Below are 19,397 nucleotides of genomic sequence, written 5' to 3'. Positions count from 1 at the left end.
CTCTATCATAAATAAAGTATTTTATTTTAGTAATGAAAATATTTGATAAAATAAAAAATAAAAATAATTTTATACATTTTATACATTTTCTTTTAAATTGCTACAATTTTTTTTGTCACAAAAAAAATTTATGTCGTGATAAAATTTATTTTGTCATTACAAATTTTTTTACGAATAAATAGTGATAAAAAAAATTTGTAGTAAAAAGTTTGTCACAGAAAAGTAAAAAAAAATCTATTATGATAAAAAAAATTTGACAAAATATAAATTATCACAATATTGTCTTTTTTTTTCTTAATTGCTACAAATAAAAAATTTGTCATAATAAACTTATATATTATGACAAAAATTATTTTATCACTAAATTTTTTGTCACAAAATGCCAAATTTCTTGTAGTGAATTAAGTTTGTGACAATTCGAGAATGTTCCGACAAAGATTGTTGTGGAAGTTTGAAAGATTGTTATGGAAGTTGGTAAAAGGTAGCCACTATACCCTTTGGCATAATTAACTCTAAAGCTATTCAAATTATCGCTTAATTTTGTTTTGATGACTAAGTTTTATGCATTTTATTTCGTTTATTAATCTTTAATTTTAGTTTAATAGAGATTTTCCTGTCAAAATAATCATGTGGCAGCCGGATCTTGACAATTGACAATCAACCCCAACCACTTTTTAATCTTAATTCATTTTCACCCTCATGTTGTAAAATCGTCAATTTTACCCAAATTATGATCTTTCGATTTCAATTGCACCCTCAATCATTAAAATACACACCTTTTGGTTTCAATTACGCTTCAAACATCAAATTGACCTTTTTTTCCAACACTTTAAATTTTAACAAATATTTTAAATAGTTCTCAATATTATAATTAAAACAATAAAACGTCTTCTCTAAAATTTCAATTTATTAAATATAAATCAATTAAATATATAAATAATTTTAAAAATAATTAATTCAATATTTTTTGAATATAAAACAATTTTTATTTTTTTAAAAAAATAAATAAAACTCGCTCGTCTTCCTTCAAATAAATAAAAAATAAATAAAACTCATTGTGTTAATGATATATTTCTTCAACCGCTCGGGTGGCGGTGACGTAGTCGTTTAAATATCGGAATATCATTAGTTTAAAAATAATAATTATTTATACTAAATAAAAATATTATTATTAAATTTTATAATTATTGAGAAGAAGAGGTTTTTTTTTATTTTAAATATAACATTAAGGTTTATTTAGTATGTATGCTAAAATATAAAGTATTGTTGGGCATTTTTTAAGTGATCAAAAGAAGTCAATTTGATGATTGAGAGTGCCATTAAAACCGAAAGGTCATAATTTGGATAAAATTGACGATTTTACAACGTGAACGTGCAAACAAATTGGAGCTAAAAGGTGGGGGAGGAGGTTACAGGATAAGCCCTTTTTTAAGCGTATCATTTATGCATATTTCAACTAAACATGGAATGTTTCGGTTAACTTATGCGTACATGCAGTGACAGATACATACTTTTTTTTATTAGGGGGGTCCAAATTAAAAAGGTTGAATAATGTTTAAAAACATTAAAGTATTTATATTTAAGGTTAATTATAACCAAATCTTTCAAAATCACTTCATTTAGCTTGTTTTGGAGGTTTCTGTTTGAATTATAGTCAAATTTATAACATTGCCCCTTTTTGAAATTGGCTATAATTAACATAAAAACTTCCAAATAAGAATAAATAAATGTGGTGGTTTTGAAAATTTTGATTATAATCAACCTCAAACGTAAATGTTTGGTATTTTTAAAAAATTAAGCAAATTAAATTTATATGATACACTTTTAAATAAAAAAATATATAATAATACAATCTTATTTTAAATAATTAATAATCTAAAGTAAATTTATCATAATACTGTATTCGATAAGAGAGTGTCAACCTAGTTGAGATGCTCGGGTGCGATTCCTGATTTCTCGTCTACAATTTTATTTAAAAAAAATTGTATATTTTAAATATACTCAAAATTTATTTAAAACTAAACATGTATTTATTGATTTTGAATACATACATATATTATGTGATAAATTTTTTAATATGTTGAATGTAATTTTTATTGGATGAAAAAGGTATTTTGTATAAGGCACAAACAGAGCAAACAACTGGACAAATATACATGATATATAAACTCCCCAACCTAAGTCATTGCCCATTAAACACCCCTACGGCTACATGTAAACCAATGTTTTAAAACCCGGACCGTTGATAGAACCGGTGAGCCTAACGGTTCAAGGTTCAACCGGTTTAACCGGTTCAACCGGTGGTTCAACCGTTCAATTAAAATATAAAATATTATACATTTTACAATATATGATATATATTCTGAGGTATATATAAATATCTTTGAAATTAAAATACAAATATAAAAATAATTAATAAATAAATTACAAGAATAAATTTTTGGAAAAATAGATAATAATGGAAATAATAAGATTATAAAATTAATTAAGCAGATAAATGTGAGTTACCTAAAATATATGCAATCAAAACAATGATTATGGTATGGAAGGCATAATGAAGGGTCTGTTATAGTAATGAAAAATAAAAACGGCATTAATTGCAAGTTGACCTAAGAAAGAATGCCAAAAATAATAATAAAGAAAATACAAAAAAGATTAATTTTCTAAATCAGAACAATATAACCAATATCAGAGACATTCACCCACTCTATAATCCTTACCCTTTACTACAAACATCTCTGAAATTTGATGTACCACATAAAACAATGTCAAGTTTGATTTGTTCTAGGAAATAAAAAAATGTTTGTTCATCGCAGAAGGCCAAGAAAATGAAAAAAAATAACTGATAGGCGGGAGAAAAAAAAAGAAGTGGTTAGATTCTTCGTCGGTTTTCTTTAAATTTTGTTAAACCGGCCGGTTTTATGGTTTAACCGGTTCTCCGCTTTTATACGGGTTTTTCCGATTCAAAGAGGTTGAACCGGTAATCCGGGTTTTATGATGAAATCGGACCGGACAGGCCTCCGGTTCCCGGTCAAACCGGTTGAACCGGCCGGTCCGGTCCGGGTTTTAAAACACTGATGTAAACGTTTTTTTTTTCGGGAAAAGGATCAATTATGCCCTTAACGCTTGCCTCAAGGATCAAGCAAGCCCTCAACGTTTAGAAAGGTTCAAATATGCCCCCAAAGTTTTAAAAAGTGAACAACCAGGCCCCCATTTTAACTTATAAATGAAAAGTTAGGGGCCTGATTGTCAAAATTGGAGGACCTGATTGTTCATTTTTCAAGATGTTGGGGGCATATTTAAACCTTTCCGAACGTTAAGGGCTTGTTTGATCCTGGAGGCAAATCTTAAGGGCATAAATGACCCTTTTTCCCTTTCTTTTAAGTTTGGGGGTGGTGGTCCAGTGACCCCCTCGACCACTAGCTGTGTCCATCACTGCGTACATTTTAAATTTTTAGGCTAAAAGATACTAGAATTTAGCTGTCACATATGTATTTTTTATCGGAAAACTTTCTGTTGCAATAAAATTAGAGTTCAATAACCAAATTGAAAAGAAATTAAACTTTGATAATGAAATTGAAACGTAAAAAAAGTTTGGTCATCAAAATGCAAATCATGTACTACTTTAGGCACTTTTAGAGTCCATTACCCATAACCTTGGAGATGAAGTTGTACACTTGTACTCTAGTTTTTAGTTTTTATTAATTCTTTAACTATAGATTCCATATTACTGAGTCGACTCATGATTGGTATACGCGGTTTCAATGTTAGTCTAACTAAATTAATTAAAATTCAAATCCTAGTCCTCTAAGATTTCAGCTTCTTAGTGAAGTAGAGAGCTATAGTACGGATCTCTATATATACAGTTGATTGTTTTACCTTAGACTCAACACACTCTAAAACTTACACTTGTCTCTTACAACAAGCTCATCCATCGTCAACTTTGATTCTCATTTTCAGAAGAAGCAAGCGAAAAATGGATAATGGAACCGGCTACAGATTCCACCCATCGGATTTCGAATTGGTGGATCATTACTTAAGGCAGAAAATGCTCGGCAATGACGATGAAGTCTGGCAAATTCCTGAGGTTCAAGTCCTCAATTTCGAACCGTGGGAATTACCCCGTAAGACTAATTATTATTCGTTTATGTTATAATGGTTGCATCCGTGTTTTTTCTTTTGTGTAATCTATTCTAATTGCATGGTTTTTATGCAGAGCATTCGATAACGTTAAGCAGCTCGAACGATCAAGTGTGGTATTTCTTTTGCACCCCGAATTACAAGTACTCCAATAGCAAGCGCGTTGACAGAACAACCAATGCTGGATACTGGAAAGTTACCGGCAAAGAACGTAAAATCGAGGATATTGGATTTAAAAGGACTTTGGTTTTTCATCATGGTCGTCCTAAAGGAGTTAAAACAAATTGGATTATGCATGAATACACTCCCACTTTCGACTTCCAGACTCATAGGGAGTTTGTTATTTGCAAAATAAAGAAAAGGCCGGATGAAGAAGAAGACGGATCAAGTAGTACTATGGTACCTGCTTATACCGAAAATCAAACCTATAATTCAACCTATCAGCAAGAATTTACTCCTTCCGTCGAATCTGCTTCCGGAAATTACGCAACTGAGGTGAGTGCTAGTGTAATTAACTTATGTATATGTATATGTATATTGAGAATTTAAGGTTATAACTTATAAGGAAATGTATATCATTTTTACAGGACGATACTCAGGTAGAAGCATGCATGCAATCATTTCAGGGCTACGACGAGAGAGATTACAATCTTGACTCTGCATTTCAGTGGCCAAATAACTATTATTGTTAATCAATGAAGACAATGTCATAAGATATATTAATATTGTTGTTTGTTGCTCATCTTGAGAGCTGAATATTGTATTCTTATCTGAAATAATATGATACCTAGATTTATAACTTATTAAGTGAGAAAATCAAACGTGTATGCATATCTATTAAATTGTTATTGACGAATGTTTTATTCTTATCTGAAATAATATGATACTGTCTGTCAATTATGGACTTGGATTTATTCCACAAGTTTTTAGTTCGAATTTTCTTTTATCTTTGTACCAAATTAAAAAAAAAGAACAATTCATACTAAAATACGTATAACATTATTTCCGATTAACTTATGATTCAATCATTTACAAATTATATAAAAATTTAATTAATAACATTATAATAGTTATAGTTCAATTAATTTTTTCAATTAATTAAGTTTTCTATCCTAATTTATATATAAAATATGTTTTACAAAAATTTAGAATGGTAAATTGTTTTTTAAATAAAAAAAATTTAATTATTTTTACAAGGTAATATCAATTTATTTATAATGTAAAATATAATAATAATTAAAGTAATTATACTTTTTTTTATGATCATTTAACATACGAACATCAAGAGCTAATCAAATCTGACAAAATAAGTAATCTATGGATCAACTATTAGCTACCGGCTATTATCTACAACTATCGACAACAATTGAAACAAATTCGTTGTACGTACACCTCTTTTCCGGATAGGTAGAAACTAATAAGGGACTGAAGCGTCTGATGATAATTTTCAGAGACTCCCGTCTAGATGATGAGTTAGCGACCGCATATTAGAATTCAAGCGGACTACATCAGTGCGCAGCGACAAATTTATAGAATTGAAACGTAATGTGCCGCAAATAGCCTATAAAAATGCAAAGAGACTATGATAAAAGTCTAAGAAATTGGACTAATAAAATGCCTTAAAATTTTATGAATTTGTAAATTTGATGGGTTAAATTGATCAAAATCAAACTTTAGTAAACTGCAAAGCTCTTTTAATATCTAATTTAATCTAAAAACTCGCATACACAATCCTAATCTAATTTAAACTCTAAAAACCCCTAACCTAACCCTACACCCTATTGAAACAACTTCTTTAAAACCCTAAAATGGGGGGAGGAACATAATTAAACATAGAAAATAAAACACATAGATCCTTTTTCTACTACTAGTTTCGCTTTACGTGCTATGCACGTGGCTCGTAGTATGACTCGTCAATTTATATACTAAATAAATTTATTATAATTATATCAATTTATTTTATTTATAGTAAATGTCAAGTTAGTAGTCGTTTTATAGAAATAAATGTAATATTACTAAATTTTAAAATTAATTGACATCAATAATATTTATTTCTAATTTAATATATTAATTACATTTATTTATAATTACACCATTATGTTTTATGTATAGTTATTATTGTATTAATTAAAATTTTAATTGAATTAGGATATATCTTCAAGAGTTTGATTAATTATATTAGTAGTGGATAATTATTAGTTATGCACGTGATTATTAGTGGGTAATTATGAGTTTTTATGTTCTTTATTTTGTAGAATGAATTTTCTTTGTAGATTATCTTTATTTAATGGTCAGCAACCGGTCCTAATAAAATTATAATTGCTTTATATTTTATGGATAAAAATAAGTATCTGGATCTAAATAATTATTATAATTACATGTTACGTAACTATTGGCGATAAGGAGAAGTGATTTTTTTTTAAACTGCTACTTAGACATCTTCATTAAAAAAATAACTGCTATTTAAATGTATTAATGTTGGAAAAAAAATAACTGCTATTTAAATGTATTAATGTTGGAAAAGTCTAATGTTATAGTAGGACACTAATTCACGAATTAAAAATTAATAGATAGTTTATTTAGCATAGGACACCAATTCACCAATTAATAGATAGTTTAGTTGTATTTTAACTTTAACAATTCATGGTATAATCAAATGCAATATTTTGATTCCAAAACTCCGGTAATAATTAGCTTCCTATTTTAATTAGGACTTTAATTATAATAGTGATTAATTATACAATGTTTTAATTTTGTATTTCAATTAAACTAAAAAATAGGTATTCCTACTAATTTGGAGTTTATTTAGTTATTTTTTACATACTAAAAATAAAATTGGAGATAATTTAGCTTCCTATTCTAATTAGAATTTTAATTATAATAGTGATTAATTAAATAATTAATTAGTTAATGACTATAAAACCTTTATTTAATAACAAACTGAAAAGGATTATTCAGTAAATTTGCCTGTCCCCCCCCCCCCCCCCATCCGTGCTTTTATATATAGTATAGATAATTTGCCGAACTAATCGCCCACACACACACATAAATCACATTTGATCAATGAATCAAACTTAGAACGCTACAATCAATTAAGCATGCTGTCTCATTTCGATCTAGAGCTGGATTTTACATTTAAATCACAAGAAAAACGACCTTAGAACCCAGAAAGGTACTTTTTAGGACCCGTTATCATCCTTATTAGTATTTATGTGATCATATATGTATTTTGTCATTGATTATGTTCATTACGATGCCCATTAGCAATTTTTACTATTCTTGCCATGAGATTGTCATAAACTGTATAAATTGTCATAATTTCCATGATCTTTATTGTAGAAATATGTTTTAGGATGTTTATAACTATTTTCATGCATTTATTTCATGTAAGCAGGAGTATTTTACTCCTATCAGCCGTCTTATTTTCAGCGACCGCTTTTATAACGATCAATCTCTGCACTTCCTAGAGAGCACATCTTTTGGTCATCTCACTCAGTAGGTTTCTTTTCTCTTAGGGTTACGGTCTGGACTCCTCCATTAATGTTTTCGTCCAGTCCTTCTTCACCTACTTATCGCGCTTGCTCTATCACCTCGATGAACGCCCTTTCCTCTCTTTTCCCGGTTATTACTTCCGTTCGGCCGCATCTGTTATCTCCACGGATGCAACTTGGTTTCTTTTTGCTTCAGACATGGGTGTTAAGGCGTCTGCAGTTTCCCTGATCACTATAGCGACACTTTTTTGGAAATTCCTTAGAGCAACTTCCATTGTTTGGTTGATTGCCTCTTGGAACGTTGACTTCGAGCTTTCTTCGACGCTCGTTCCGGGTGTTCCATATCCTTTGGACGGTACTGCCGCCCTGGTAACCATGGTTTGTCTAATAGGTGTATACAGAATCGATGGTGGTTGGAGCGGATCCTTCAACATTGAGGGAGGCGGGGGCGTTGTTTTCGCCCCTGCCAACAATGAGAGGTTTTCTTTAGCTCTCGTCGGTGGTGGGTTTTTGACTATTTTAGCCATCCTAAGATTTAATCAATAAGATTTATTTTTGGAAACTAGTTTTTTCCACAGATGAAGCCAAATGATGGATCTCGAGAGGAAGTGGGTTATCTGGTGAACATTCAGATCCAGATATTGTTGGTCCAAGAGACAGGTGGCAGATCTGCAATAACAACAATTTTTAGGCCCAAAGTCCACTCTGCTTCTTAAGTCACTAAGGGTAATAAGATAATTAAACTAGTAAAAATAACACTAATGGCGTAGCGTATAAGAAGTGATATTGTTACCCTTTTATAAGACATCCAACGAGATTTTGTTTCCTCGTTGATGTGGAATTTATAATATATTATATCATAAATTGTATCAAAATTTAGGGAATTAACCTTTTCTAAAGCAAATCAAACTGGATGGTTCAGTAAATTTTTAGCTCGGTTATTTTGGTTTGGTTTCCAATAGAACTTAATTAATATTTTACCCAAAAAGGATTGAACCAAAAAACTAAATTTTTTATTATATGAAACAAAATCGATTCAAAAATAAACCCAACTAAGTATTTTATTTTTTAAAAGGGTTAATTGCAAATTAAATCACAAACTTTAACCTAATTTGCAATTACAATACGAACTTTGAAACTTGGCAATGTCAGTAACCAACTTTCATTTTTTGGCAAATTGGTGCGCCGAGCTAAAAAATTTATTAACGTGGACATTGTAATATCCAGCCACATGTTGTTGTATGATTGATCGGTGTACCAATTTGCTAAAAAAATAAAAATTGGTTACTGACATTGCCAAGTTTCAAAGTTCGTGTTGTAATTGCAAATTACACTAAAATTCGTGATTTAATTTGTAATTAGCCCTTTTTAAAACTAATTTGAGCTGAAATTTTAAAAATTATTTTTTCAAACCCAATCAAACCGGATAAGGTTTAAAAAAATAGAATTTCGAGGTTCGTGTAAAACATTAATTTGGTCGATTTATTAAAACAGTTTATTATTTCGAATTTTTAGTTAATTTTTGAAATTTTTCAGTAGAAAATAGTTTTATCGGTTAATAGGTTCAAATTTTCTTCAGACTGGTCGAAATTGATATTAATGAAAATTTCAATTTTCACTTCCTCTGAAACGGATCTTATGTTGATTTTTGATCGAAATTGTTGAATGCGCCAATTTTAAAAGCAATAAACGTTATAAGTTAGAATTTGAAATACTGTAAAGGTCATTTCAAATCCTCCATTTTGAATTTGTTAAAATTGATTTGGGTTTGCTTCAAATTTAAATCCACCAAATTTTCTTACTCCAAAGGACAAATTTATCTCAAATTCAAATCCAATTTTCATTCAAACGTACCCTTAAAAGAAATAGACTTCCTTAATTATGTTTTAGCTGAATTTAGTCCGACACAATAGTAATACAATTATATGAGTGTACATATTACCGTGAGATTATGACAATTCAAGAATGTTCCAAGAAAGATTGTTATAGAAGTTGGAAAGATTGTAATAGAAGTTGGTAAAAGGCAGCCAATATATAACCTTGGACATGAAGTTGTATTCTTAATTTTCAGTTTTCATTTGTTCTTTTTACTATATTGGACTGATGATTGGTCAACGCGGTTTCACTATTCGTCTAACTACAAATTCGGCTAAAATATCCTAAAGTCCCCCTATTATTAAATTTTGTTTCATTTGATCCTTTAACAAATACTTTACATTTATTTAGTCCCTCAACTATATATTTTCTACACCCATGGTCCTTCTATTGACGAAATGTGGAACATGTAACCGAATGCTAGCAACGCTCTTAAATATTTAAGGCTAAACTCAGGAACGGAGGTGAGGTAGGGCCAGACAGGGCCTGGGCCCTACCTCACTTAAAAAAAAAAAAAAAATTTACAGGTAATACTAATGTGCATTTGTTAACATTCCGTCACTTTTTTGCCATGATATTGACCTCCACCTTTTAACATGAACCATAATAAGGTGAGAAGGCTGTTTGGTGGGTCCCAAACAAAACAAATTTGGCCACAAAATTAGCCACGTTGCAAGTGAGATTAATTGGTAATATTTACGTTTAGTACTATTAAAATTAGGAGTATAGTTAAATTTAATTATTAAAAAATTTCCTTAATTAAACAATTCATATTCAACTTAAATTCCAATTCTAAAATTTCCAACACTTTCCTATTCAAAAACATACTTTAAATTTCCTAATCCTTTTTAAATAAGGTGAATTCAATTTCTATAAATACACATTAAGTGCATTAATAACTCAACAATTTAATTAAGTTTCTCATTAGTTATTTTTTCTAAATCTTCCTCTATTAGTTTGAAAAATTCTGAATCGCTCGTCGGAATTCACCGCTCGCCGGACGTTTGTTTGAAGGTAAGATTTTTAATATAAATTTGTAGTGTTAATTCAAATTTAATTTAAGTTAATTTACATAATGATTAATTAATGTGTGTAGCAAACTATTATTTAAAGATCGTCAATATTGTAAAAAAAATAAACTGAACTTTCAAATAAATAAAAAGATTAGATTCTAAAATCAATTAGCAAAGTCTAGAATAATTAGTTAGTTTTTGGTGATTGGTAACAACTCTCATCACCAATCTAATTTTCGTTCATATTAAGAACTGTTACATGTTATTTATGTTTGTTAAATGGTATTTTTATTTATTAATTATGAATATCTTTTGCTTCCAACAAAACCTGACTTGTGCATTATGAAATAAACAATTAATTTTGATAGTGGAAAAGTTAATGTTGTAAACTATCATTGTTAGTCCCTCAATTTCTATAACTTTTGGAACTCTTTCACAAAATTTTAAATTTTACTGTTAGTTTTATAATTTCAATCTAGAATTATACCAATAATACTTTTAGATCAACTTAATTTATGTTTTGTAGTTTTAATCTAAATTTACAAATATACTTCTATAACAACTCAATTTATGTTTAATAGTATCAATTAAATTTATTTTTGACTATCATATAAAAAATTATAATATGAATTTACTAGTGTATGTTGTGCTGCAATAATTTCTATTTTTCTAATTCTTGTGAAATTTTATAATTTTGTAGATAATGGATAAATTCTTGATAAAAAGACCACGACCCTCAGTCGGAGAATCTTCTAATATTCCGGATACTGATAATTCAAGAAGAGCACGAGTAGAGTTTAATGTTGATGATATTATTCACGATCCTGGAAAACGTAAACCTATTAATTCATATGATCCTAGTATCAGAGATCAAGTTCGTATGGAGTATTTGTTAAAAGGTCCTTGTCAACCCAAAAGACATGATTTTCCTAAAAAACAATTTGGAGAAAAGAAAAGAAGTTTTAAAGAGTATTGGTTCAATGAGTTTAATTGGCTGGAATATAGTGTATCTAAAGATAGTGCATATTGTTTATGTTGTTATCTTTTTAAACAAGGTTATGGATTGCAATCGGGTGGAGAAGCTTTTGTATCGAATGGGTTTATCAATTGGAAAAACGCTAAGGAAGCCTTTAAAACTCATATTGGTGCATCTAATAGTTTTCATAATATGGCTAGAAGAAAGTGCGAAGATTTACAAAATCAACGTCAAAGTGTGGCATATCTACTTTCAAATCAAAAACTTGAAATGCAAGAATCATACCGCATTAGATTGACCGTGACATTAAGATGTGTCCGCTATCTTTCACGTCTAGGTTTGGCTTTTCGTGGCAATGATGAGACTTTTGATTCAGATAATAAAGGTAATTTCCTGGAAACTATTGATTTTGCTACGTCTTTAAATGAAGAATTTGCAAAACATGTGGGATCTCACGCTCCAGGAAACAACCAGATGACATCTCCCGACATACAAAAAGATATGCTAAATGCTTGCGCATCATTGACAACAGATGCAATTATTAAAGATATTGGTGATTCATTCTATGCTCTTTTAGTTGATGAGTCTCGAGATAGCTCAATACAAGAGCAAATGATTGTGGTTCTACGATATGTTGATAAAGACGGACAAGTTATCGAGCGGTTTATAGGTATTAAACATGTGAGTGATACTAGTGCTAAATCCTTGAAAAGCGCTGTCGATAAACTATTTTCCGAGCATAATTTATCCATATCAAAATTGAGAGGACAGGGATATGATGGGGCAGCTAACATGAGTGGTGAGTTCAATGGATTAAAGTCAATAATATTGGAGGAAAATCAATCAGCTTTTTTTGTGCATTGCTTTGCTCACCAACTCCAATTAGTTGTTGTTGCTGTTTCAAAGAACAACCTAGCAGTTGGTAATTTTTTTAATTATACATCTATTATTGTTAATATTGCTGCAGCTTCTTGCAAAAGATCTGATGCTCTCAAGCATTCCCATCATCAAAAGACACTCGAGAGGTTGGAAACAGGAGAGATATGTACTGGAACAGGCCAAAATCAACAAACTAGTCTCAAACGCCCGTGTGACACACGTTGGGGTTCATACCATGGTACAATCATTCGACTCTTAGATATGTATCCTGCAGTTTTAGATGTTCTTGAAACTATAAAATTGGAAGGTAGTGATGGAGCACAAAGATCCATGGCTGGGAGTATGATATTAAAGATGGAAGAGTATGAGTATGTGTTCACAATGCATCTGATAAAAACAATTATGGGAATCACGAATGAGTTATCACAAGCCTTGCAACGAAAAGATCAAGACATTGCCAATGCCATGAGTCTAGTTAAAGCAGTTAAGCACCGATTGAATACTTTGAGGATGAATGAATGGGATAAGTTCTTAAATGAAGTTGATGTTTTTTGTGCGAAGCATGGCATAATTATGCCCAATATGGAAGATTTTGTTCCTACACGTAGTCGGTTGAAAGCAGGAGAGCTCATAATTACATACCTTCATCATTTTTGCTTTGACGTCTTCTATGCGGTAATAGATTTAATTTCCATCGAAATGAATAATCGTTTTCCAGAGTCAAATTCAGAATTGCTTTTATGCATATCATGTCTAGATCCAAAAAACTCGTTTGAAGCTTTTGACCATGTTAAGTTACTTCGACTTGCTGAACTATATTCATCAGATTTTTCAAGTACTGATATTATCATTCTTGAAAATCAAATTCAGACTTATATTTTTGATGTTAGAAATACAAGCGATTTTTGTGATCTTCGTGATATTGGTGGTCTTGCTAAAATGATGGTTAAGAAGGGAAAAGACCGTTTATTTCCTTTGGTTTATCTACTTATTCGGTTGGCATTGACATTACCAGTTGCGACTGCAACAGTTGAGAGAGTATTTTCAGCTATGAATATCGTCAAGACAGATTTACGGAGTAAGATGGCAAATCAATTCATGAATGATTGTCTAGTATGTTTTACAGAAAAAAAAAATCTTTAAGAGTATTGATGATGAGGACATCTTACAAAGATTTCAAAAGATGAAGACTCGTAGGATACAATTGCCTCTAATTAGAAAGCAATAATTCTTTAATTTTGTAATGCGTTTTTTTAGTTTTCATTTTTTTTTACCTTAAAAAATTTAATAATTATACATTTTGATTATATTTTTTATGGTACAATATTTTAATTTTTTTCAAATTGAATTTGTGCCCTACTTCAATTTTGGGGCTGGCTTCGTCACTGGCTAAACTCATCCTAAAATTCTTGTATAATTAACTTTTATTTCATATGATCCTTCATATATATTTTGCATTTTAGTAGTCCATAATAATTTATTGCGTACATTAGCAGTCTTTTTGTAGACGAAATTTAAAGCGTGTAATCAAACGTTTATAACACCGTTAAGAATTTAATATATCATAAGTATATATGACATTAATAGACATGTGAAATTTTACTTAAGCGAGTTTGAATGTTTATTTTTTGTAGGATATGAGTGATAAAAATGGATTTGGATATTTAGGTTAGAGATAGAGGTGTCAAAATGGATTGGTGGATCGTGTCGATTCACTCTATTGATACGATTAGATTTAAAACGAATGCGATCCATTTAGCTAATTCTGTCAAAAATTTCAACTCTAACAAGGTAGAAATATAAATTTGATAACATAGCATGACACGACTAACATGTTAAGATAGGTTAGACTATATGTATCAAGAATTAATAAAATCACACGACACGACTAATATGTTAGACCACGAGTGTAAAAATGGATTTCGGATAGTGTTTGTATCGTATAATCCACCAAATTTCGTCCACAGAAGGACCACAGGTGAAATAAATAGTTAAGAGACTATTTACGAAAAATATTTATTGAGAGACATATAATAAAAACTAATAGCTACGAGGAATTTAGGATGGATTTAGGTTTATATATTCAACGGTGGCACTCACGTTTGGTTACACGCTCCAAATTCCGTCATAAAAAACCACGAGAGTACAAAATAAATATTTAAGGGATTATTTAAATATAAAATATTTATTTAGCACTAAGTGAAATTATAAAAGTTAAAAATACAAGGACTTCAGATTGAATATAGCCTTAAATTTCAAATCCTGGTCATCTAAGCTTTTAGCTTCTTAGTGAAGTATAGACCTACGATGTCTATATATACATTTGATTATGTACTTTAGACCCAACACACACTCAAACATACACTCGTCTCTTACAACAAGCTCATTCATTCTCATATTCAAACCAAGCAAGTGAAATATGGATTCTGGAACTGGTTACAGATTCCACCCATCGGATTTCGAACTGGTGGATCATTACTTAAGGCATAAGATGCTGGGCAATGATGATGAAGTCTGGCAAATTCCTGAAATTCAAGTCCTGAATTTTGAGCCTTGGGAACTACCTCGTATGACTACTTATTATTCTTTCATATCTCTGATTCTATATGCATTTTTTCTTTTGTATAACTGATTTGATTTTCATGTTCTGCAGAGCATTCGATATTGTTAAGCAACTCGAACGATCAAGTGTGGTATTTCTTTTGCACTCCAAATTATAAGTATTCCAATAGCAAGCGCGTCGACAGAACAACCAATGCTGGATATTGGAAAGTTACCGGCAAAGACCGAAAAATCGAAGATAATATTGGAATTAAAAAGACTCTGGTTTTCCATCATGGTCGTCCTAAAGGGGTTAAAACAAATTGGATTATGCATGAATGCACTTTCACTTTCGACTTTCATAGTCAGAGGGAATTTGTTATTTGCAAAATAAAAAAAAGGCCAGATGAAGAAGAAGACGGATCAAGTAGTACTATGGTAGCCGCTTATACTGAAAATCAAACTTATAATTCAACATTTCAACAAGAAGATACTCCTTTATTCGGATCTGGTTCTCAAAATTACGCAAATGAGGTGAGTATTACTGTAATAATAATCTGTACGACTATATATGGACACATTGAAATATTAAGGTTATCATGAAATTGTCTGCAGGATGACACTCAGATGGAAGCAAATATGCAATCCTTTCAGGGCTACGACGAGAAAGATTACAGGCTTGACTCTATATTTCAATGGCGAAATAACTATTAATCAATGAAGATAGTCAATGTCATAGGAAATATTAATAGTACTGAACAAATCAAACTTAATTGTATGCGTATCTATAAATAGATGTAAATGAATGTTGTTTTCTTATCTGAAATAATATATATAGTATTGTCTGTCAAATATGGAACTGAATTTGTTCCACAAGTTTTTAGTTCGTTTTATATCTTTTTATCTGTACAAGAGCACAACAGTTCAATAAAAATATTGTTTATAAAGGAACAAAATTTAATTTTATAAACCGATTAGCATTTACTGTTAGTGATATGCACTAGGTCAATCATGTTTGACCATGTTTTGACTTTATCATTTTATTATTTATTGATTGGCAGTTTTTATCATTTTATATTAATGATTAAAATACTTGAATGGTTAATTCTTTCTAAGGTCATCGAGTATGTGACTTGATAGTAGAACCCTTAGGTTTAATAAAAGAATTATATACCATCTATCCCTAGTCTTAATAGAACATTGAGACTAGTATGATGTTGACTGATGATTATGTTTTACTAATCATGTATATGAGATATTAAGTCAAATCATAGGTGCTATTTGAGAAATAAGGCACTGGATGACCCACTGTGAGAATACTACATAGATCACTGTCATAAGTAATTCTCATTACAGTTCTATTAGTATAATCCTTTGACCTTGAAATCATCATGGATTTCTACATAGCTATTTCATATTTTGATACAGTCTTACATTATCTTTAACAGGATAATGGAATAGATTGTCATTGGATATGAAAGTAACTATGTGAGAAATGTGAGTGACTGAGAAGGAATTTGTCCCTCATTTATTTGAGTAATATATCTATGGGCCCCTTGAAGAAGATAGACTGAAGTAAATGCATGGCCATGCTAATTGATAAGAAGTTATTATTTTCAGTCTACTTAGAGTCAAGAAACTAATGATTGAATGTTATAAGGATGACATAACTATGCCTTATATTCAATCTGGATATCGAGAGACAAAGGGATTAAAATATTATTGTAAATGGTTAAATCGGATTATCGATATTCATATAACTTGGGTAGTCATAATGTCTTGCTAGAGGCCACTTATGACTTGTGGGCTGAAATAGGGATTTCGAGCCTACTGCCAACGTTATATGAACCTACAGGGTCGCACACTAAGAACAGGCCCAAAACAGTTATGGGTTGTACAAGCCCAATGTGATTAAGTGATTAATTATATATATATATATATATATATATATATATATATATATATATATATATATATATATATATAATTCGTAATATATATATATATTAATAAATATATATATTAATTCGAAATTTAAGGATAAGTGTTTTCCTTAATTTATTATTTTTTGGAAGATAATAAATATAGTAATTAATATATATGGATAATTATCAAAAAGGAGTTTTTGATAAACATAAACTTGTAGAATTGCAATGAGATTGAAATTCGAATTTGTCTCAAACCCTAGTGTTATTTATCACTATAAATACTCATTAAGCAGTTGGTTTGAGAATCACGAAATTCATTATTCACTAAATCACTAAAATTCGAAATTGCTTGTGAAGCAATAGTGCTAGCACACAAGCACTAGTTTTGGCTAAGGTCTGTTCGTGTGGATACTCGTAGAGGACGCGTTCTTTTGGAGGCGTTTCTGATCCGAGGTCAGGTATCACCAAAGTGAACCACCTCCTTCCTTCCTACATTGCTATTGAATTCGACATACAAGTAAGTAATTGTTCTGTTTAATTCGAATTACATGGATCTTAGTTTGGGTTTTTAGATAAATTTTTGAAATTCCGCTGCGTTATGAACCAACAAAACCCAACATTTACAGATTCTCCGGTTATTATATATGTAAATCGTACATGTAGGCCCTCTTTATAGATCAAAATGGATTCTATGGATGCTCAAAATAATAGATATTGTTAATTATTGATGTATGTGGAATCAATAATTATATAATGTGTTTTTTTTTTTCAAAAAGCTAATATTGTTAAGGTGAAAATATTAAAATACATTGTAGATCAATTAATACAATATATTAAAATATTATTAAACCAAATAATTAATCTACTAAGAAAACAAAACAACAATGTAAATTTAAAGATTCAAATCGTCTAATTTTTGCACACCAATTAAACTATTATTTTATGAATCCTCCAATTTCACATATTACTGGCATTTCTATTGAGCTAAAAAAATTTTAGTAAAAGGATGGAATCGAGAAATTAAATTTCTCGCTGCCAAATATTATTAAAAATAAAAATGAAAATATTCGAGTACAAAATTATAACTAAACAATTCAACAATGAAAAGAACTAAAACTAAAAAATATCTCATCATCCGCTCATTTTGCTCGAATCTTCTCGCTCTTCATAAATTCAGCTTTACCGGTTTTTTAGAAATTCTTTTAGAAAGATTTACCTGAATTTTTTTCTGATGCGTCTTGTTTTTCCTTTGAACCGTAGTCCAATATTTTTGTTCTTCTTGTATGTTATTTGACCAATTCTGAAAACCAATTGTTTCAAAACATTTCTCACTATTTGCATTTATATTATTTGAAGTGTCATTTGAAGAATCCGAGTCAACCAAATCTTCCCATCTCTGAGGAACTAAAGTACCTACATGAGCAGAAATTTCCTTTGATATTTCAATGCTAGTATCATCAGTCGAGGGCTTTCCTACCTTATTCTATTGAGCTAATTAATAGGTAGGTGTTTACTTGTAATAGCTAATTTTTTTTAAAACAAAATCAAAGATATACTTTTGGGTTAATTGCAAATTTATACACGAATTTTACCCTAATTTGCAATTACAACATAAACTTTGAAACTTGGCAATGTTAGTAACCAACTTTACACTTTTGACAAATCGATACACCAAACACGAAAAACACTAACGTGGACATTGTAATATACCGCCATGTGTCGTTGTGTGATTGGTCGGTGTACCAATTTACCAAAAAATGAAAGTTTGTTACTGACATTGCCAAGTTTCAAAGTTTATGTTGTAATTACAAATTAGGATAAAGTTCGTGTATGTATTTGCAATTAACCCTATACTTTTTCACGGAAATAGCTCTTTTCAAGTTCAAATTCCCTCTATTTTCTTCAAATTTATGTAGGTTTTTAATACCTAAGCAAAATAATATTTAATTCCCTCCATTTTATCATTTTTTGTAAGTGTCAAACATCTAAATGCACTTGAGAAAAATGAAGGAAAATTTAGACTTGAGGTATAGCTATTTCTTTTTATAGAATAACACGATTCCCATTAAACCAATCATGCTAATATGATATAGAACGTAGAGTTTGAGCAAAAATTTGCGTATGGCCGAAATGTTTTTAAAAAATATTACATAAATATAAGACTATGTAAAAATTATCATCAAATAAAAAGATTTATTTCTTTTTTAATAAAAAAAAAGATATGTATAATTTTTCAAGTTTATATTATTTCTCTTATAAAGAATAAATTTATCTATTTTTATGTAATATAATTTTAATTGTTATAGTGTAAAAAATAAATAGTAAAATTAATAAAACCACTTATAGTCATCCAACATATTGAACAACAACTAATCAAACATCATAAAAGATATAATATGTAGTATTAGAGATCAGTTATCAACTATGGGCAATATTAGACATTGTGATCCATACTAAAATATAATATTTACATGATGTATACATCATTCAGATTAATTTTATTTCATAATGTAAATCTTTATACAAAAATAATAATATATTCTCTATAAAATAA

General features: G+C 29.8%; 3 protein-coding genes across 4 annotated transcripts; all 3 read left to right on the top strand.

Moving 5' to 3' along the window:
* Positions 1-3,885: 3,885 nt before the first annotated feature.
* LOC126685781 (protein NTM1-like 9) lies at positions 3,886-4,939 on the top strand. The gene is made up of 3 exons (XM_050379738.2): positions 3,886-4,124; positions 4,217-4,635; positions 4,728-4,939. Exons 1-3 carry the CDS (start codon positions 3,977-3,979, stop codon positions 4,830-4,832), a joined length of 672 nt encoding a protein of 223 aa, XP_050235695.1. The 5' UTR covers positions 3,886-3,976; the 3' UTR covers positions 4,833-4,939.
* Positions 4,940-9,998: 5,059 nt separating this feature from the next.
* On the top strand, positions 9,999-13,683 carry LOC126686146 (uncharacterized). 2 transcript variants are annotated; one of them, XM_050380180.2, is made up of 3 exons: positions 9,999-10,520; positions 11,220-12,294; positions 12,463-13,683. In XM_050380180.2, the coding sequence occupies exons 2-3, from the start codon at positions 11,223-11,225 to the stop codon at positions 13,515-13,517; spliced, it is 2,127 nt and encodes a 708-aa protein (XP_050236137.1). In that variant the 5' UTR covers positions 9,999-10,520; positions 11,220-11,222; the 3' UTR covers positions 13,518-13,683. The 2 variants fall into 2 exon arrangements, with proteins under 2 accessions (XP_050236137.1, XP_050236136.1); XM_050380179.2 differs by having other exon boundaries at positions 11,220-13,683.
* A 1,057-nt stretch (positions 13,684-14,740) lies between these two features.
* Positions 14,741-15,818, top strand: LOC126653953 (protein NTM1-like 9). The gene is made up of 3 exons (XM_050347957.2): positions 14,741-14,941; positions 15,028-15,449; positions 15,531-15,818. The coding sequence occupies exons 1-3, from the start codon at positions 14,794-14,796 to the stop codon at positions 15,627-15,629; spliced, it is 669 nt and encodes a 222-aa protein (XP_050203914.1). The 5' UTR covers positions 14,741-14,793; the 3' UTR covers positions 15,630-15,818.
* Positions 15,819-19,397: the final 3,579 nt, after the last annotated feature.

Source organism: Mercurialis annua, linkage group LG6 (genome assembly GCF_937616625.2).
Source record: "Mercurialis annua linkage group LG6, ddMerAnnu1.2, whole genome shotgun sequence".
Taxonomy (NCBI): Eukaryota; Viridiplantae; Streptophyta; class Magnoliopsida; order Malpighiales; family Euphorbiaceae; genus Mercurialis; species Mercurialis annua.
Note: the sequence above shows the minus strand (reverse complement) of the source record. Positions and strands in the feature narration are given on the sequence as shown.